Source organism: Varanus komodoensis, unplaced genomic scaffold (assembly GCF_004798865.1).
Source record: "Varanus komodoensis strain SLA01 unplaced genomic scaffold, ASM479886v1 scaffold6_2, whole genome shotgun sequence".
Taxonomy (NCBI): Eukaryota; Metazoa; Chordata; class Lepidosauria; order Squamata; family Varanidae; genus Varanus; species Varanus komodoensis.
The window spans coordinates 15,142,996-15,164,879 of record NW_025336346.1 but is presented as its reverse complement, the minus strand read 5'-3'; the positions used below and the strand labels follow the sequence as shown (position 1 = coordinate 15,164,879).

At 40.2% G+C, this 21,884-nt stretch overlaps 1 protein-coding gene across 1 annotated transcript in view; it reads right to left on the bottom strand.

Moving 5' to 3' along the window:
• CACNA2D3 (calcium voltage-gated channel auxiliary subunit alpha2delta 3) overlaps positions 1-21,884 on the bottom strand; it is a 648,113-nt gene that overhangs the window by 12,985 nt on the left and 613,244 nt on the right. Inside the window, exons 33-35 of the mRNA XM_044451514.1 lie at positions 20,235-20,287; positions 18,658-18,713; positions 15,637-15,748 (exon numbers count right to left, since the gene is read on the bottom strand). Coding sequence (XP_044307449.1) covers positions 15,637-15,748; positions 18,658-18,713; positions 20,235-20,287 — 221 coding nt within the window. The remainder of the gene's footprint in view (positions 1-15,636; positions 15,749-18,657; positions 18,714-20,234; positions 20,288-21,884) is intronic.

The window sequence follows — 21,884 nt, the reverse complement described above, 5'->3', positions numbered from 1 at the left end:
TTCACTGGGCACACAGTTCCCCGTGTGCGGAGGCCCTTGCTGTGCTTGCTTTCACATAGCTGCTAACATGAGCAACGTGTCTGAAAAAGGAGGCGGCGGCAGCACAGGCATGGCTGAAGACACAGGGCTTCAAGAGCTAAATGCATGCAAACCAGTGCCTGACGGACGAGTCTGTCCATGCAGCTTCCTCCAATATTTAATTATGTTTGGAAAATGTTGCACAGAAGTATATGGATTTTGGGAACTGCTGATCAAAGAATAAACCATCAAGAAGTCTTCCCCATCCCTGGTCAAAAATGTAAAGCTGTGTTATTTGATTGGGGAGGAGGACTGGAGCATTGCGGATATTCCTGCAGGAGATCCTGCATGCTCTATGTTTTGCCTTTCCTTTTCTAGAATCGCTTAGGGGAGCAAACCGTTACTTGTATCACTCGCAGTGGAATCTGAGTTCATCGCTAATAGGAAACGGAGATGACAGGAAACAGAAGAGGCATCCTGCCAATGGTGCAAACCTTTGCCCAAGGGACCCATGATTGGAACTATTTTTCATTGCCACATTGTTCATGTGGCCTCCTGGTGAGAGAACAGCGTTTGGGTGGGAACGAAGCACAGACCTGAGGCATCTTGGGGAAAAGCACTTTTTGCCTCTTTGAAAGGCTGCCCTGCCCTCGGGCTGCAGGCTTTTTCTTCATTCCTTCCAACGCTGTAAATGGGAAGGAAGGAAGGAAGGATGCCAGCCCCCAAAGTGGCACAGAGTGCCACAGTTTCTGTGTCCGTGTCAGGGAAACAAGGGGGCTTTTCACAGCTTCTGCTAACATGCTTCAGACATGCTCGTTTTTCCTCTCACTCCACTGGCAGAACATCGACATGGGTGGTGCTTTCTGGCTGAGGTTAGGATTGCTCCCGAAAGGTCTTGTACACAGGAAACCGCTATGATATAAAAAGTATAATAATCAGAGATGGAGAGTTGGAATAGTAATAAAACAGTAAAGCAAACAAGTACAAGAATATATTTTCACAGCCAGATAAATCTACAGTTTCATGCAACACATATAATAAGACATTTCCTTGAGAATGTGAACCACTTGTGCAGGAATATGAACTTGAGATGGGCTTTGTATGTCCGTTTTTTCCATTGTTGAAAATTGTTATGATTACTGAAACCTCACATTCTATGAAATGCAGCATGGATTTTACGGCAGATGTCAGACAATTCTCAATTTTGCTTTCTATCAAACATTGCTGATCACCTAAAAGAAATAAAGCCTTGCCCAAAGAAGGACTGATTCACACATCTAACTTCTTAAAGTTACCTAAACGTATTTAAATTTTAATCAGTTTTCTTAATCCAAACAATTCCTCCTATTTATTTCTTAAAACTTTACTGATAATATTAGGACAATCAAAATCATTTTGTTTTTAAAAATCTTTCCCTCCCTATGTAAACTATAATCATTAGGTTGAACTTCTGTGGTGTGTTAACAAATGGAAACACATTTCTTGACTTTTCAGCCATGCCGTATTATTAGCATTTAACAAGAAAAAATACAGTTCATCACAGATTGCGGATGGAGAAAGAACGAGTCACGAGGAAGCTCTTATTTGCTTGCTTCAGGAAACATCCAGTTTTTCCAAGCTTTCTCAGAAAGTCCTGGGGTGGGGGGCAGGAGAAAAACATGCTTTAGGTCTTTGGAAAACCGTTTCCATAGAAGCTCAGATAAACCAAACGAGGAGGAAATTTCAGCCAGCTCTCTGTGCCAGTCCTAAGAAACGAGAGAAGTGCTTTTGAAGAGGGGCAGCTGGAGCCAAGAGAAGCCATGCGGGTCTCTGCTTCACTGGACCAGATGCCACCAAAGATGCTCAGGGCCACTATTTCGTATCTCGCTGGAATTCATGGGTCCTGTCCATGTTTATGCTTCCTGATTGACATCACTCTGGCCAAGTGTAAGGCCCCACCTGGCTTCACCAGGGAATTCATCAGCTACTGGCCCCTTCTGCAAGGGTAAGTTGCTTGGGGTGGGCTGGGGTGGGGACTCTGTCAGGGTGGCAGGAGCAATTATGAAATAGATCAAAATTCAGTTGGGCTTGAGTCCATCTCAAAAATGGCTGTGGATTTTGGAACTCAACCCTGATTATGTTCTAGGTATAACAAACACAATTTAGCTATGAAACTTTTCATGCAGACTTGCTTATGCCTACATGTACATTCTAGAAATCTATGAATGGCAAGGTTGGTCCAACAGAAGCAAGGTGGGGAGAACAATTCTCCTCCAGCACTTCTATCATTATCAGATAACATCTACTAGGCAAAGGCCCATCTTATACACTGCAGCTGTTTTAGATAAATAATATTTTAAAAGGAAGACAAAATTGCCAGATCCTGATGTCGTGGGGTTATAAAGTCCTGTTTCATAGGAGAAAAAACCTGTCCTGCTGAAACATTTCTGCACCACACACAGACACATGGCAACATCTTCATCCCAAAAGATTTTCACAGAAACAACTCTGGACATATTGTCGTTCTCCATCCCTTCAACAGGTTCTCTGTTTCACTTTTATATTAAACTGGCAACCCAGTTCTAGTCACACCCGTTGACATAAAATCTATGCAATGCAATTTTAGATTTTAAAGCAGTCCAGCAGTTGCTACAACCTATTAGAATTACTTGGTTTTAATCCTAAAAAGCATAAGCATTCCGTTTTAATCCTAAGAAGCATTCAGCATACGTCCTTGCTAAAGCAATAAAACTTCCTTATAATTAAGCACTGATAGAATTGGGCTGTTTGCTTCCTAGTGAAACAAATCATACAAATGGAATTTAATGGTTAAAGGTGTCGTTAAGCATGCTCATTCACACTGTGGTGAATCATCATTAGACTAGATAACACATGGATTAGGGTGTTATGCTTGGATAAATAGTTTTTAAGCTGGATTCAAAGGAGGTTTTTGAAGCTAGGAACTCCCTTGGAGGCTTTGACTAGTTCCAGCTGCCCGATTGTAAGATTGGTGAGAGGAAAGCAGGTTATTGCTACCTTCAGAATCTGAGAGCTCAGATGTATCACTCTCCAACATACCCAAACCCTTCCTGGGCTGCTACCGGAAGAAGAGGAGCACACAAGGGGAAGTGTTTTCGCAGTTTGCTTCTGTTTTGATTTTTTCAAACTATTGTCCTCCTGTTGTGTGCCAAGGGAGGGAAATTATTTATGCTGGCCCTGGAGTTGGTGTGGATGCCCCCCCTTGATGTCGGGGATCCTTTGTCATCTCCTAATCTTCCCATGCCACACCCTCAAGCCACCCTTATTTTTTCAAATTTCCCATCATTGGACCTCCAAAATTGGAGATCTGAGTGGTATAGAAATTTTTGCAGGGGCTGTGAAGCGGGATCTGAGATGCTTTATGACCTTGGGTGAGGGGGAAATAACTATTGTTCTGACTCCCACCTTCCCCAGAAAGTAGGATTATATTATAAGAGAAATATAGACTGCAAAGCACTTGATATAATTACTATAATTCTTGTTCATACTAAAATAATATCTTGCTGGACAGTACTAGATAAGATAGAGTTTCATATGGGAGTATGAATGCTTCAGTGTATTTGACCGTCTAACCTACTATGGTCGATGCAAACATGATTGTGGAAATTCAGGTTTAAGGTTGGCTATCACTGCATGATCATTTCAGACTAGATGCAGATATATTATGCTGTAAAGTGATAGGCTGCAAGGACATGAAATGACATGATTACATTGCTAAAAAAATCATTCTGTAGCCAGCCCGCATGAACCAATAAAAATAACAAGAATGTGTTTTATAATGTTACAAAATATCCCTTTAAAGAATCTGTCATATTTCAAATTCTTATTTGTACATTAAGTAAAAATACACTCAAAACTGGTTTCTTTGCCCTTCTTTGATCTGTAAAGCTTATTTAAGTCCTAGCATACATGAAACCTTTCCAAAGTAAACATATAAAAGGAGGATCAGAGCTGACATATATAGATTTGTACAGCTTTGACAACTCATCAAACAATCTCAGAGAAAAAAAGTGACAAACAGATGTCTTGCTGTCACTGAGATGCTCTGTTACAGGCTTGATATTGGAGACCATAAAATACTTTCAGAAAATAGAGAAGCTGTAATAGAATGCATTCTATTACTACTTTGACAGAGCCCAAATAAAACATGTTCGAAAGAAGATGGAAAATGTATTCCAGTCAGATACTTTTACCTGAATTAGAGCTATACCATTTGACACAATACACAGCATATCTAACGCTGGAGAACGTTACAATCTCGAGAGAAAACTGTTTCCCATCACACATTTCCAGCACACCACAGAAACTCCTCAGATAAAAATGTTGAATAGTAATAATTTTCCTAATTTCCTCTGGGCAGGGGCCAAATTCATTCCGTTCACATTCACAATATTCACAGTACACAAACTGGAGCACAGTTATGTACAGATATGGACACTTTTGTGACCAAAGTTTGTACATCAACAATTCCTACAAAAATGTGTATAGTAAAGTGACCCAAGAATGCCGTATTTTGGGAGAAATCACCTACAAAATATGTAATTTGAAATGTGCATATTTTGCAAATATATAATTTTGCAATGATTTTAAACAGAGATTTAAATTCTCGGATGTAGAAATAAGATGGGAGGAACATAATTTTGAGAAAATTTGTGGAATCTGACAGATTATTCTGTCCTTATTTCCGCTCATGCTGTGGCTTTTCAGTGACTATTTTTCAAACTAATCACACATCTGTAATAATCAGGCAACACATAGAAACCAATGGAGAAAGAAGCATTTCCAAGCTCTGAAAATGTTCTCCCTCATGAGGCCCACCTAGCATCACAACGGAATAAGGCGGGATTTAGATGCCAAATTAAAACCTGGCTTTTTTGACAGGCCTTTGACACAGGCAAAATGCTTCCAGCTCAACATATAGCGCTCTTAACTACTATCAATTCTTCTGCCCAAAGTTCTGGTCGGCTTGCAACATTCAAGTATGTAACTGTGCTAACAGTTACACTGGGGAAGAATTATTGTCAGACTTCAGTGGTACAGCACCTGCTCTGCACACAGGAGGTCGCGGTCTCTCTCAACTATACATGATTCATTAGCACATAATGACAAAGACCTCTGCCTGAGACTGAAAATCCATGTCAGAGAGCACTGGACTAGAATTGCAAATAGTTTCACTGATATAAGGAAAGTTCCTACATAAAACTAGATAGAGTCAAGTAAGATTTAAAATCTCTATGATAAGCTTTCTTGACTTGAACCACTTACTGTAGTTCCACTTTGCTCAGTCTCGTTCGTTCCTTACTTTAGCTCCATTTCCTTCCCCCACTTTCTCATCCCTTCTTCCTCCCAAACCGTATCTTTTGCCAACTTAATGCCCTTCATGTATCAATGAACCCCTCTCCACAGACTGAAAGACCTGACTGTACCCTGAATAGTAAAACTCATTATTATACATCTTCCTCCCATCTTGTGAACCTAAATTGGCTTCAGAAAAGGAAGCACGCTGTTTCTGATTTCCTGGAAATAATTTGGCTGGTGGACATTGGCCATTTTTAGTGCTTGGAAATGAATACAATCCTCCAAAATTCTTCTTACCAATGTTACAAGCTACCACTCACACTGTGAAATGTGTATGTTGTAAACTGTGCACTTCAACATTTGTGTGTGTGTGTGTGTGTGTGAGAGAGAGAGAGAGAGAGAGAGAGAGTGATGGGGGAGGGATATGAAACAGAATTTTCATTTAAGTAGGTTTTCCTACCTTTTTATTCACTATCATGGCATTATACTTTGTAACATTCACTCTTTAAAAACCTGTAAGGAGCCAAGTAGGGCATCAATGGATACTAATTTTAATAATGTATGTGGTTAGCTGATTTATCCAAATATAATCAACATACTCTTTTCTTCTCCCATAGGGAACTGAACTGAAGGTTTATTTAACAATTTAAATAAGATGAAGTATAATGACCTGTAAAACCTCTACAAAGCAACAATAATATGTTTTTGGAGTTTATATTTCCAGTTTTAAGTGGTTTATTTTTTACAACACATTTTTAATGCTTAAAAGGAATTCTGTTAATGGCATTACTGTGCCCAGGCTGGTACTGTCTGATGACAACATAGCCTTAATTAAGTTATTTGATCTATGTTGAATGAATCTGTCCAGTAGAAATTCATTCTAAATAAGGCATGAAAAATACATATGAAATCTTAGTGGAAGTCAGCCCCTGCCAATCATCCTGGATGGACACGGACACACACACACACACACACACATACATGTGCGCAGGCTCACCAGCCCCACCAAATCGTCTTCATCATGCACAACTGTCTAATAGATCTGTATCTTAGACACTATGCTTATATACATCTACAACTCACAATTTATACATAAAAAAGAATTTTATATAGCTGAGGAAACAAGCACTAGTGTATTTTTTCCCTTTATACACTGTTCACACCCATCAGGGATGGTATCATTTTAATTGACATTTCTATGCACCCCGAGGGCAATCCATCTAGACATTTACGTTTAACGGGTGCTGTAGTCTTTCTTAAGATACTAGGATTTCCATTTGGGTGTTTTCCTCTACTGAATGGCAGTGGGATACAGCCAAACTAGAAACTGAAGGAGATGCAGGGCTGTTCCTGAGCTCTCTCTGCTTCTTCTTAATCACATGTCCAATGTGATGTCATCACACTGCACATCTCCCTACTGCTGCCAATCTGTCATGTGAGATGGGAACAGGGAATCATGCAATAAAATTGTATCATGTCACACACCATCTGTAGTAGATGTTACGAGGAGGGAAGAATAAAATCTAGTTTGACCCTTGGGGTTGCTGCATTCAGTGGGATGAATCCAATCCACTGGTTTTCTGCCATTACAGAAAGGCCCCTGTCCTCTATTGCCCCCTCAGATCTGCTCCAGAGGGTTTCCCAATCCACTGAAGCAAATTTAGGAAGGGATGCAGTGGGCTGCATTGGGAGAGAGATGAAGGGGGAGTCACATTCCATTCCATTCCATTCCATTCCACCAGTGTTAGCCTTCCACCAGTGGAATGATCTCCCAGTATGTATGCCCAAGCCATCTGGGTCATGCACTCTTCACGCTAACAACTAAAACCACTTGGTGCTGAAACTTAACTATGCACTATGCATGTTTAACCCAATGTATGAATATATATGTCTCCCCATATTCAAGAGGACTCCCTGGTGTTTAGGATGGCAGCCACAATCTTGGAAAACAGCTAATTATATCTGGAAAGAAATAACGTGTAATTTGCTCTGATTATAGCTGGTTTGGAGTTTTGAGTGTTGAACTTATTTTTCTGTGAAATTGGCATCGCTTGTGTATTTGCTGCTTCACCTCTATAACTTACATCATCACAAGAAGATTGTACGGGCATTAGAATGCTCCTCATGGATCCATTGTGAGTTTGCGGCTCTGTAACAGCCTTTTCCAACTCAGTTGCCTGCCAGTCTTTTATAATACCCATCGTGGGCCAATACTCAGGGGCAGTTTATTTTATTTTATTGATTTGATTTGTAGCCTGACTTTCTTCACAAATAGTCAAGGATGGCTAAAATCAATATAAAACAGAGAAAAATCATAACTCTAAAAGCACAAATATATAATAAAATACAGTACAATCAGCACAAAAAGGAAACAGAACATGTGTCTATCATCCTTCAAATCTTCAACAAATAAATACATCCTGAATAATCACCGAAATATCAGCAGCATAGAGGGACAGCTTGATAATCTCTACCACGTAAAGTCCACTAGAAACAAATTCTACAGCTGGGGTGCCACCACCAAATAAACCCTGCCACATGACAATATTTCTCAAGACCACCACAAACAAAGAGGGCTGGTTGTTATGGGGGGGGGGGGGCTGTCCTTCAAGTACCTGGGACCTAAGCCATTTGCAAACTTTGTAAACATTATCTGGCTCCCTTAGCTCATGAGATAGTAAAACTCACACCTTGCTGCCTATACCCTGGAAGAAAGAAGCAAAATTCACAGTGATCTTGATAGGTTAGAGCACTGGACTGAAAACAACAGAATGAAAGTCAACAGGGACAATGCCAAGTCCTGTACCTAAGCACAAGAAACCAAATGCAGAGCTACAAGATGGGTGTCCTTGGCTCAGCAATACTACAAGTGTGAAGGATCTTAGAATTGTTGTAAATCACAGGTTGAATAGGAGTCAATTATGTGCTGTGACTGCAAAAAAGGCAAATGCTATTTTGGGCTGCATCGATAAATGTTTCACTTCCAAATCACACAAACTATTAGTTCCCCTCTACTTAGCATTGGTTAGTCCTCATCTTGAGTACTGCAAACAAACTTGAAAAGATTCAAGGAAGCCAACAAAGATGATTGGTGATTGGTAACAAAGCCCTGAGAGACTGAAAGAACTGGGCATATTTAGCCCTGAGAAAGGAAGACTCCAGAGAAATATGATAGCATTCCTCAAGTACTTCAAAGAAGAGAGCTGGAATCTTTCCTCAATCATCACAGAGTGCAGGAAACAGAATAATGGGCCGAAGTTATAGAAAGGCAGATTCTGGCTGAATATCAGAAAAAACTTCCTGATGGTCAGAGCAGTACAACAATTGAACCAATTATCTAGGGAGGTTGTGAGCTTCCCACATTTGGAGGCATTCAAGATGTAGCTTGGCAGCCATCTTTTAGGGATGTGCTTTATTTTGGAGTCCTTCACTGAACAGGCAGTTGGACTTGATGACCTTGTTGCCCCTCTTCAAGTCTGCTATTCTGTGATTCTTCCCAATTTTACTAGAGCTCATTTAAAAAAATATAATTCTAGCAAAAACATCAGCCTTGATTCAGCTAAGTTGCGACCGAGTCCCAATGAAACCAAAGAAACAACTTAACTCTCATTTATTTTCAGTGGGTCTGTGGCTGTAACCTTTTACCAAAAGAGTCCCACTGATTTCAACTGAACTTACTTCTGTGTAAATGTGCTTAGGATTACTCACAATTCATTTTAGCTGCTTGGGGGCCATTATCTCCTCCAACTGACAGTATAATAATCTTTAACCTGCTTTTACAGCAACATTTGAAATGAACAAATCAAGAATAGCTTGCTGGAAAATGTGAAAAGCAATGTAGATATTCAGTTTTGTATTCTAGTTGACAGTTTTGTATTCTAGTTGTTCAAAAACACAGACTGCCTTGTTCGAAATTGCTTTTTAAATCAAAGATTAATTTCATAATTAGTGAGATATTGGATGTCAAAAATTATTGATTAGGGCAGCCAAACCTTAACCATAATAGCATTCTTACGTAATTTGTATTTTCTTCTGGGCTCCAACATTCTCTAAAGCCCCTATATTTTGGAAAATAATTTGAACTTTGCAAAACATAAAGTGCAAATAATTTATTTATATCAAGTGGAAAGAAAGCAAAACAACCAGTGCTCATGTATAACATGTCCAAGACTGGGTGATTATTTCCAGGATTTGATCCTGGGTTTTCTGTTTCCTAACAACTGCACCAGGAGATGAGGTCAGTTGCAGAATTTGGAGACTTTCTGGATGGAGACTGAAGCTTTAACTATAGACAATGAACTAGTAGGCAGAGAGATGATGACATTACATTCAGTGTCCCCGTGGAGTCTGTGCAAGCTAGTGGGCCTCTCTGTCTCTGTGATCAGCATTCCCAGGCATGGACAGCTTTACACATGTATACAGAGTCAATTCAGTACCTGTAAGGTAGAATCGGTTCTGCTGCTGCATTTCTAGCCTCTGCTGCTCACTTTGCACAGGTATGTTGTGTCAAGGAAGTGAAGGTCTGCCAAGTCTCTCAGATCAGGTTACTGGGTCATTTTGGCCCTCCCATACCTGAGCCCCACCCCACTCTTTGTGCACCTCTGTCACCCTGCACCTGTGAGGGGTCACGAAGAGAACACCCTCCTGCACCTCGGGAGGCTTTCCGCACAAGGCAAGTGCTTGCATTTCACCTCGCATGAAGAGCCTCTGCAGACAGCCGGCCTCTGTGGCAATGGAAATGTGTGAGCAGCGGGCAGGGTGAGGCATCGCGCCTCCTCACTGGTTTGCTCTGTTCAGATGTGCAACATCTGCATGGGCTATGGCAAAGCACACCTAGGAAGGGGTGACACCTGAATCCCCAGGCTGGTTCAAACATGCTCTTGCTGAGGCTGGAGAATCTGATGAGGTGACTGGAATGTCTCAGAATTCAGACAGGAAGGTCTTTTTCTGAATGAGCATCAAACCATGCTCCACATTTCACGTTTACAGAGTAGCCTGAGTAGATTTTGTAAAATACAAGCCATTCCCCCGGCCCCATATGAATTTCAGAGGGAGCCAAGTCATGTGAGCACACTGGGCTTTCAGACATAGAACAGTTAAATCTGCCCTAAGTCACAATTTGCTGATTGTTAATGACAGTAATTGAATAAATTACACAGTGAAGAGTGTTCCCATGAGTCTCTAACACTTATTCAAATTATTTCTTTGGTTTACCATTTCTTACAGACAAAAATAATGGGTGCCTTGAGATCAGAGTATTATTAACACAGGAAGGTTTTCTTTCCACTATGGAATACAAAATGATTTTCTATGAAAATTATCTTAGTTTATTATTTTTAAATACTATAATTTTCAGTAAACTCAGTTTCCAACTCATTTCATCCAAGTACTGCTGAATTAGATTATTTCCTCTGTCCTGAAATTACCTTTAAAAGTATCAGCTGTAAATTTTTGTTTCATCTAAGAAAAAGTTGGCCCTGTTAAATTACTTCTCCTCTTTGCTGAAATACAGACTATGGGGGGAATAACAGTACTAACAATGTATTTTAAAGTAATGTTTTCAGTCCCACCAACTATGCAAGAATTGTCTAATTTGGCACCAGATTTTAAAAGACCAATAAATACAGTGAAAAATATATCCTGATCATATTTGCTGAAATGTTCTCCAATTCTCCTTTAAAGAGGAGGCCAGTCCAGTTATGCTGTTCCTGCTTTTAAGGCCATGATATTTCTGTGTTTATATATTTTGGGCAGAAAGCTTGATCATCCTGCAAATGTTTCTCTGGCTTGATTTTATAGCTAATGTGAGCCAGACAAACCAGTAAGCCAGAAGCCATTGGGATACATTGGCCACAGTCATATGAAGAAGCTGGGTGCCTATTCGTGGAGCTCCAGGAAGCTGCCTGTGCTTCTAAGTTCAAACATGGAGCTGATAAAGATCTGTACACACAAAAACCTGACTGGAGGACTACGAGTATGCCTTTGTAGCTGCTGGGTTACTTCTTGACAAATGCGAGGAAAGGCTCACATGTGAGTAGAGATGGATCTGTCTGTTAGTTCTGCTTTTTCTGTTTTTCATTTCTCCAGTTCTCAGTGTATTTCATGCTATTTCAGCATCAGTTTGCAACCTATATTTTTAAGACCACACAAAACTTAAATATGCACATTCATTCTAATATGTAGTAGTTTGTATGCATCCTGCCTCAATGAAGCATAGTTTATGCAAGCTGTTTTCACACAATGTATGTTTTTCACTAATTTTTAATTATTATATGCATAGCTTGCCTTTTCTCCTCTTGCAAGAAACCCAAAGCAGCTTACATGCTCCTAGTCATTATCACCACACCAACCCCATTGAGTGCAGGTCTCCCTAATATATGCATTTTTGGTTTCAGAGAAACCGATCACAAAATTGTGAAAAGAACATATACTGAAGGAGAACTGCATTCCAATTTGACTATTGATCTGGAAATTGCAAATTGGTAAAATATCCTGCTCTGAATAGTCTGCTTTTTATTTTTATGTTGCCTTGTATACTGCTGCAATGGCCCTGGTGGGCAGAGAAGCAGTACATGCATACTGTAAAGCACAAATATAAATAATAAATAAAATGTGAATTGACCAAAACTCTCTTCTATCCCTACACGAGGGGAAAAAAGCACAACTTAAAAAGTAATATGTGGTTTAATTATTTATAGCCAACAGCTTCAAACAAAGAAAGCACATTCCAAGGAGACTGTAGTTCCAAGGGTGGTCTCGTATTTTGATCCAAGTAGCTTTCACTTAGATCAACAAAGAATACGGCATTCTAAAGCCACAGTCCTCCAAATGAGAGTACATGGCTTGTCCCCTCATGACCTGAGAAACACAACATGAAGCGGTCTGGAGACTACGACCTTCAGAGGCCAAGCTGCTCTTGGAAAGCTTTGGCTAGATGCAGCAGTTACCCCATCTCTAGTATTTAGACATATTGCTGATTTCTTTTAAAGCTTTTATATTTATTTATTTAAAGTTTTTATATGCCGTCCCCATTGCTACACAGCCTCGGGACGGCTCACAACATAAATAAATAAAACAAATAGAATAACATTTACAATTACAATTTACAATTAAAACTTGGAAACACACTGGCTGCATAATTAAAACTATAAATATTAAAGATTATTAAAATACTGTTTGAATAAAAAGGTCTTGGCCTGGCGCCAAAAAACAAATAACGACAGCGCCAGGCAGACCTCTCTGGGGAGCGCACTCCATAGATGGGGCACCACCGCAGAGAAGGCCCTCGTCCAGGTACTTTGCTTCCTAATATCTCTTACGGAGGGCTCCTGGAGGAGAGCCCCTGTTGCCGACCTCAAGGGGCAGGAGGGCAAACATGGCTGCAGGCGTTCCTTCAAGTATCCGGGTCCCAAGCCATTAAGGGCTTTATAAGTAATTACCAACACCTTGAATTGAGCCCGGACTTCAATAGGAAGCCAGTGAAGCTGGTAGGGGACTGGGGTTATACGAGAATAATGCCCAGTCCTCATCAGCAACCTGGCTGCTCTATTTTGCACCATCTGAAGTATCCGGACTGTCTTCAAGGGCAGTCCCACGTAGAGCACATTACAGAAATCCAACCAGGAAGTAACCAATGTATGCGTCACTGTCGCTAGGCAGTCGTCCTCCAGGTAGGGACACAGCTGATGGATCAGCCGAAGCTGAGGGAAAGCGCTCCTCGCCACCGCCGACACTTGAGCTTCCAAAGTCAGCTCCGGGTCGAGGAGCACTCCCAAGCTGCGGACCCTGTCCTTTAGAGGGAGTGCAACCCCATTCAGGACAAGATCCAAGTCACCTACCCAGGAGTTCGAACCACCTACCAGCAGGACCTCCGTCTTGTCTGGATTGAGCTTCAGTTTATTGGCCCTCATCCAGCCTATTACCTTGGCCAGGCACCGGTTCAGTACAGCCACTGCTCACCTGGATTGGTTGAAAAAGAGAGGTAGAGCTGGGTATCTGGCGTCTCGGGACGGTTTACAACAATCTTCTCTATGGGCAAGAAAATGACACCAGACTCTGGCACTTCCCAGGTTTTTTAAAATGTCTGCCTTATGTTTAGTGCTGGACACACTACATCTATATACCACTGGCAAAAAAGCTTCACTAGTGTCAGAAAAAAATCAGTTCTAGTTAATATACGTGAGCTGGAGGTACACACTACGTCCTAAACTCTAGTCTAGCAACATGACTGTGTGGAATTTCAGCATGCTTCCCAGTATGTTGGTTTCCACACATTCCAACATCTGATTCCAAGTGTCACACAAAGGTTACCAGGTATTTTTGGTGGCTGGCATTGCCCTGTTCACGGAATCGCCCGCTGGGGCAGGCCCACTTGGCCTCATCACACCTACCGTCAGTGAATGCACAGCTCTTTCAGAACATCTCTTTTGACTGGTTTATCACATCGCTGCTGTTTCTATATACAGCATGTGCATATATGGCTGTATATAGAATATATATGGATTCTTCGTTGCTTTTAATTGTAACCTGTCCAGGTGAACTTAAGAACCAAATGTGTGTGGGGAATGAAAGAAAGCAAATAAGACAGGCATGTCTTATTTAACAAATATATATAACAAATACATAATGCTTGTGACTGACATACAAGCACATGAGCAGGACTGGCTGGCGTCAACACCAATTCCAACCTTTCCTTCCTGCAAGCAAACTGTATTATCAATTTTTTCACCTTTTTTCCTCACTCTAGTAAGCCAAACATCCATTCAACTTGTGTTGGGCGAGTATGAGCTCCACCGGAAGCATGAGGCTCCGCAGCATGTTGTGCAATCCTGTGCATGTTTACTTGGGAGTATGTCCCACTAAATACAATGGGACTTACTTCTAGGTAGCTAGCCTAGGTTTTGCAGCCTTAGTTGTGAGATACAGCCCATCTGCATACGCTGGTAAGAACTGATCAAGTGCCCTGAGCCAGGGAGAAATGAGCAGCAATCCTGTGCTGTGGTCAACTAGGTCCTTTGAAGTAGTCCTCTCTTCTTGTGTCTGTAGTTCATACTGTTTCTTGGAACAACAATGAACAGAAAGTAGTTCAAAAGGAGAATTTAAATTATGTTGTGTCAAGTAGTGTTCATACGTGTGAGACAGAGGAAGTGAATATTGGCACAATTTGAGATTACAGATCCGGATTCAACCAATTTAAATTCCCCAGATACTCTGAATTTTATTTAGCAACACTAATGCTTCACTAGCAATGTTGATATTGAAGCCAATCCTTAAGGGAAAGCTAAAGAAACTTTACTAACAAACTAACAGAAAATGCTCAGTAAGTGCATGTTATACATCAGTTGACAAACAGATTATGTTGTGTCAGCTAGTGCACATCAGTAAGTGCTCAGTATAGTGCACACTGGACCAGACATGGGACAGTACCAACAATCATGCTGAGCATAATCCATCTTGGAACTCTGCGTACTGAGGATCAAAGGCAAGGTTATGCTGACACAGGTACCACCCCTGGGCCATCCTCAACACAACCAGCTGCCCCTACAAGAGCTTTGGCACAGTTTGGTTAATTCTGTGGAGCCCTGGCTGAACATTAGCTATTGGCATTGGCTACTGGTTTGCAATTTGGAACTAGCTAATCAACTTGTATCTTTTTCTAACTAATTGTGTGTCATTTTGTGGCTAAAGGGCTTGGAAAAAGGATCAATCAATTCAAAAGACCCCTTGAGATAACAGATCAACCTCCTAATGACTGGGTTCAGACAATAAGATAATCCTTGCTCAACAGTGTCTAGGGGTAAAGGGTTGGATGTTACTGAAATGTAGCTCACTGTGTAGTCTGGGTCTGGCTGTGCTAAAAAGCCATTACTTGTTAATCATGAACAACCCATAAAGAAAACCCATGTTTGTTGTTTAGTTATGAACTGTGGGCTGTTTATCATGGTTTGATATTTCAGCTGGGTTTCAACAACAATCCACAGTTCAACACCCCACATTCAACCTATACTCAACCCTTCAATGCGGATTATTGTATTGCCTGAACTCAGTCACTGAGCCAACTAGTCTGTCTTGCTACTGTTAAGGCTTATGACTATGCAAGTGAACTCAGCTACAGGAAAGCCTCCTGCAATAAGCTAAGGTAGCATGTTTTTTCTGGATATATTCTATAAAATTATAAATATCAGATTTAAACTTTATCCATTCCCACATGATTAGACTAACTGCAACAGCTAGAACTGCCTGGAAATAGAATTTTGCAGTCCAATCCAGGAGGTTAGGGTAGGTGGAACATTCAGTACTTACTTGAAACAATCATTGCAATCAATATTGCCTGTGGTCTCCTTGATTGTGCGTTCAGAAACAAAGGCTGGATATTCGGTGTCACAAGGCTCTAGGGTTTGCTTCAATCTCTGAGCTAAAACAAATAAAGGAGATTGATGGAATTTGGTAATAACTTCAGTCAAAATTCTACTTTGTGAGATACAATATCAAATGCCTTACTGAGGATGAAAACATCACTCTGCTTCTGCCACCCTGTGATTTATAGAGGTAATGCATACACTTTTTTCATAATTAACTGATTTATAATAAGCATGATTTACCCATAGAATGTAGTTTTAATTTTAGCCTTCCTGTAACAAAGGGTCAGGGAAAACACACTTTTCTGATTCTAGTCATATCTTTATATACAAAAATCAATTTGACTTGAGTACGTATTTTACAATCGCACAAGCAAAAAGTACTGAAGGGTCCTGCATTCTCACTTTTCCTTTTGATATGCAGCTAATCAGGGGAAAAGATGGCACAGTTCCAATGCTGGGTCTTCTCTGGCACTAGCAATGCAACCAACCAGGGTGTCTTTTTGTTCCGCTGAATGCTGTACAGCACAACACTGTGGTACACCCTGCCAGTAGTGCCTAACCAACTGTACTTAGTTATATTTGCTAGCGTATCTATCCTCAATTAGCCTTCATATGAATTACTGAATTGATCATAAAGGTTTGAAACCAGATTTAGTCATAGAGTAGACCCACTGAAATTAATGGATCTACTGTGACTATGTCATTGGCTGGATCCAAGCCAAACTCTTTTTAGTTGAAAATGTCAAAAATCAAAACACTCCCATCTCCACTTTTAGCATGTTCATGTGCACTTCACACCATTTACTCCCACTTCTGCCTAATTGTCTCTATTTTGTATGGCATATACCTGCTGCCCAGGAATTGGTCAGAGAGAAGCTGGTGCCCTACCACTGGACCCTGATTAATATAGATGCATGATCAACAGATGCCACTTTGACTTTTCCAAAGTAAAAGCGGAATACAAATATAATAAATAAATACATCCAGCACATCATTGTGATCTGTAAATTATTTCTAGGAAAAGCAAAGGCACCAGGGGGCTACACTGGGCATGGTGTTCCATAAACTATACTTGGTCCAAAAGAAAAAAAATGGAATAGACAGAGAAGAAGAGATGTCCCTATTTAGCTTTTTGAACCTGCTTTCCTTAACAAACTCCCCATATGACTGCCAGCTCACCCACTTCTAAATTATAAACACAAGCTGCATTAAAATGATACCTTTCTAGTGATTGGAATGAGGGGGTACTTTCCAGTCTCCTAGTAATTAAAGAAAGGGAGCAGGTGAAGTATATAATTACATGCTCCACTTCCAGCTATAATGTGGATGAATATCCTTCAGATGCAGTATCTTTATCTACTGAGGTAATGGCAAACCTTTGCTCTTAAGGAAGGAACTTTGTTACAGCTGGAACACACATTTATTTCTAGCTGCTTTAAGGAAGAGAACCATGGACTGAAAAGGTGTTTCACTGGATCGTTGGGAAGAGTGTAAAGTTTTGTCATTTATAGAGGTCACATGAGGACATTACAGAGCTATTTTGGTACTGGTCTGGCCCAGGGGATTATAAGATCTGCCCACCTGTTCTAAAATAGGTGTGGGGAATCTGTGTCCTTCCAGGTGTTGCAGGACTTCAGCTCTTCTCAGCCTCAGCTAGCATTACCAATGAAAGTGGATACTGCATCAACATCTGGAGGACCACAGGTTCCCAAAATGATTGTTAGTGCAAGAAAGACTTGCAAACTGATGGCGTATGAAAGATGATGGTGTAGAGTGAAGCACCTCTTTGTGGGATCCATCGGGCAGTAGAAACTCGGCCAACAAGAGTCATCGCATCTTAGTATCATCCTCACCCAAAACACAAGTTAGCCATTCATGGAAGAAAGTCAAGGGCTGTATTTGGGGAATTTTTGGAGGAGGAGCCAACCTGCTCTGAGCAGGCCAGTGTCTTGCAGTATGGCTGGTTTTTTGCTGGGTCTCAGTGGAAGCCACTGGACTTAGCTGAGTTCCAGCTCCAAGACATTGTTTTGGGTTCCATGTCATGCTTATGCAAGTTCTCATCCTTTTGATATGAGCATAGCAGGGTATCGCTGGTAATGTCAGAGATACCAGCTCACATAGGAGCAGCTGGCTCCATAAGGTGCTCTTTCCAATCCTTACATCCTTTGAGAGTTGAGGAGATGCTGGTCTGCAAATCAGCTGCAGAGATGTCAGGAGGACGTTCCAGGGCCCATGCCACTGTACGAGGAAAGGGCTCCAGAATAGCAGAGACAGGGAACCAGTTTTGCTACATGTATCTGTCTCAATAAAACACCAAAGCTTTAGAGGAATAAATTAAATATCAAAGGAACAGAGACAATTGTATAATCAGTGATACAGCAAGAAGCTGGTCGGGGCTGCAATCCTATACATGCTTACCTAGGGACAGGCCGTAGTGAACTCAGTTGCACTTACTTCTGAGTAGACATTGACAGGTTTGTGTTGTAAAAAGACTAAGCGGGAAGGGCGATTTTCAGTGTAGCATTAATATGGCACCACAGAAAGAACTCATGTTTCTCCACAGTATTTCATTTGCTTTTACTGAAAACTGGACGTGTTATTTATCACATGTGTTAAACAGTTTGCTTTATGCACTGTAACCTCATGGCAATTTTGAAACAAGGCTTCCATAAGCAAATGTAATGGGCTTTGGCTGCAGTCCCCAAACCACTTACCCTGCAGCAGGCTCCACCATCTTACTGTTCTTGACCCACCAGTTTCAGGACTGGAGCCAACACCTGTCATCTGAACCCTGCATGTGTACTGGAAAATATCTCTGTGCATGGCAGGCTTCCCTTCTCATAGCAGAAAACTGAAAGTGTCTGCACACATGGAGCTCCATGGATATCTCGGAATGCTTCCTTGTCTTTATAAAAGCAAAGAACATGTTTTGAAAGCCATCAGGAGCACAAATTATGCTTACCCTTTGCTGCCAGATCTGAATGCCACCAATTGCATAGATTAAATTCCACCAGAAACCTAAACCATAGAAGATAAAATATATCATATTATTACATCTGGCATGTTCATACCATCAGCTGACACTAACAGGATTCCTCTCATTTTGTCCAAAGTCCGACATCAAGATGACTTATTGTTTTCTAGTACTGTTAATTTTCTTCCCATTGATTCCCTCTTGCAATGCCACATTCTGCTGAAATCAGCAATATATGGAATCTCTGTTATACCTTTCTATAACTTTTTATATGAACTCCTCTCATCCATCCAACTCCTCTCAAAAACCCTATAGTTTTTAAGGTATGACAGCCTGCAGCAGTCTAACTTTTGCACAGTACTTGTACTTAATCCTCCAGTACAGAGTATATTTTGATTCTCTAATTTAAAATCTCATATGGTCCAAGATGCCATTACTATAGAAAATAAAATAAAATAAAATAAAATACCATGGAAGGATTCAAAGAACAAATAACCCTGCACAAGATACTAGTTGCATACTAAGGTATAATTTCTAGTTGCATTGCGCTGGTTAAGTGCAAAATGATCCTCTACGAAACATTCTCATGAAAACAGTGAATGTGAAGTTTGTCAGCTTCTAGCCATGCATGCAAAGTCAAATTTCTCAAAATTATTGGAATAACAAATTTACAGAATTCATATTTAGAGGTTCACTTATTACAACGAAGTAGAACAATAATAGTAATTGGTTCTGTAAAGATCAATATTTTATTATGTACAGATTTTGTTCGACCTAACTTTAGCTAGCAGTTGGGGTTTGATTCTACTTTGATTTTTACAGAGAATTTCATGTGCAGCAAAACACACACATAATCACAAATAGCCTTACACTCCCTAAAAGCAATTCCACTTTCTGTCTCTTCCTTGGCTGTCTGAAAAACAGTACAGTAGTAAGCTAGATCAATCAGATATTCCTCAGTCATCCCTACCACCTTCCACTCATTCACTCAGTCTAGACTCTAACATTAGAGCAATAAAGCTCTTTTATGCTTAGGGGATCCAACTCTATTGCAGAATGATCAGTTAAATGCTGTTCCATTTTCATTTTAAGTAGCATTAGATAACGACAACGTTTAACTTCATGTAAAATGCATGGCTAGATTGCGTATAAACGTCCCGTGTGCCAAGCTATGGGTTGGAATCCCTTATGAAACTACAACACAACAACACATCATCTGAAGAAGCACACTTGTATGAGAAAAGCCCACCCAAGAAGCTGTGGAAACAGCCAAATATTCATGTTACATTTAACTGCAACCACAATAAGAAACTTAGCTTGCAATCCCGTATCTACTTACATGGGAGTTAGTTCCATTGAAAACAATGGGATTTACTTCTGAGTAAACATTTATAGGATTATGCTGTCAATTTGCTTTTTGCCAAATACTGCAGTGCAAAAACAAAAAGCCTTAAGTATATTCTAAATATCTAAACTTATACATAGGATTTGCTGAAATTATACTTGAAAAGTATGAAAGACAGAAAGCTAGCAATAATCTTAAAACCTTAATAATTTTTACTTACAAGACAAGCTCACTCACGATCCATTTTACTGCAGCAAAAAAGGCTTTATAAGGCTGGAAAGAAATAATATGTTTATTCAAAAGGCAGAATACACAATATTAATTTTTCAGTAAGCAGTAGATTTTATAATAATAATATTTCAATCCTATGTTGAAAAAAAGCTTTTAAAGAAATCATGTCCAGTAGTATTTTAACTAGTTGCATGTGGCTAGAGGCCTGCTGGCTCAGACCAAAGACCCATCTGATCCAGCATGCCAACAGTGGCCCCTGAGAGGATCACTAGAACAATAGTGGCATGGAAACACAGAGAATAACGTTGTAGTTGCTTCTTTATTTCTTAATTTTAAAATCAATAGCATAAACCAAGTTGTGATTGCTTATGGCTAATGTGCATACAACTTCCAAGAAAATTTCTTACGCTAGGCTTAATTATGGTTTGGATCCTGTTTCTGTTCACCTCCCACCTTCCTTTGCAGCCTCTCAGGACCACCTGCCCAACCAGTCTAGCAGGTCTTCCAACCCTCTGGAGCAGATTCAGAGGGCACAGGACACTGGAGCAGAGATGAACTGACGGAATGTCCATCTATTCTTGTAGCAGAATTCTCGGCAGATCAGAGGCCATACAGAGATGTTAGGAGGAGTTTAGGTCCTACCTTAGGTTTGCAAAAACTGCCAACAGAATAATAAGTCTGGGCCTACTGCCTATCAAATGATCAGCTTTTAGCTCTGCTTTACAAAGTTATCTGTTTCCCAATTCCTTGGGTCAAAGGCTTGGGATGCAATCTGATAAACTTAGCTATTTCCAAAGCCTTTTAAAATCAATGGGACATGGAGCATGTGATTATGTATTTCAGTTACACTGGTCTACATTGTATTGAAGCTTCTGATATCTACAAAGACAATCTGATCTCTTTCCTAAAGGAAAGTTCTGAATACACAAGGAGCATTTTGGGAAACAGGAACTTAAAGCACCGAGCTAGTCCCAGTCCGAAAGACAAGGGCTGTTTTTACACTCAGCATATAAACTGTGCCATGTGATTTTTATACACTTTGCTACAGCTGGTGTGTACTCGTGAAGGGTTAAGTGCTTTAATACAGGAATGAGATGCTGAAAGCATAGAAATAGTGACAACTGGACATATAAAACTAGGCATACAAAAAGTCTGTGAGCTAACTGGGGATGTTGCTGCAAAAAACACCAAAATGTGATTTTAAAACCCTAATTGTTATATATCCATGAACTGAAAAGAAAAAGAAGATAATACAGTAAAATGAAGGATTGGTAATACAACTTAGTTTTAGTATGAAAACAAATTACTTCACATTGCTTTTTTGACAGAGAAAACCACCAAAACCCCACGAGAAGTATTTTAAAAAGAAAAGAAAGCTTTCAGTAGCAAAGTTTGAATGGATTTATAGGGACAATTATTCTAAGACTGTTTCCTTGGACTGTGGTTTTCCATTCAAGATCCTGAGCTTCTCCAATTTTTTGTTACATTTATGGCTCTAGTTCTTTCAGATCAGGTGACCATCCATATATAAGCAATGTGTTTCTAGTCACATGTATTCAAGGAAGTTTTAGGATGCAAATATTATTTTGTTTTTCCAACAAATTAAAGAAAGTACAGATGGAAAATCATCAAACTTCAT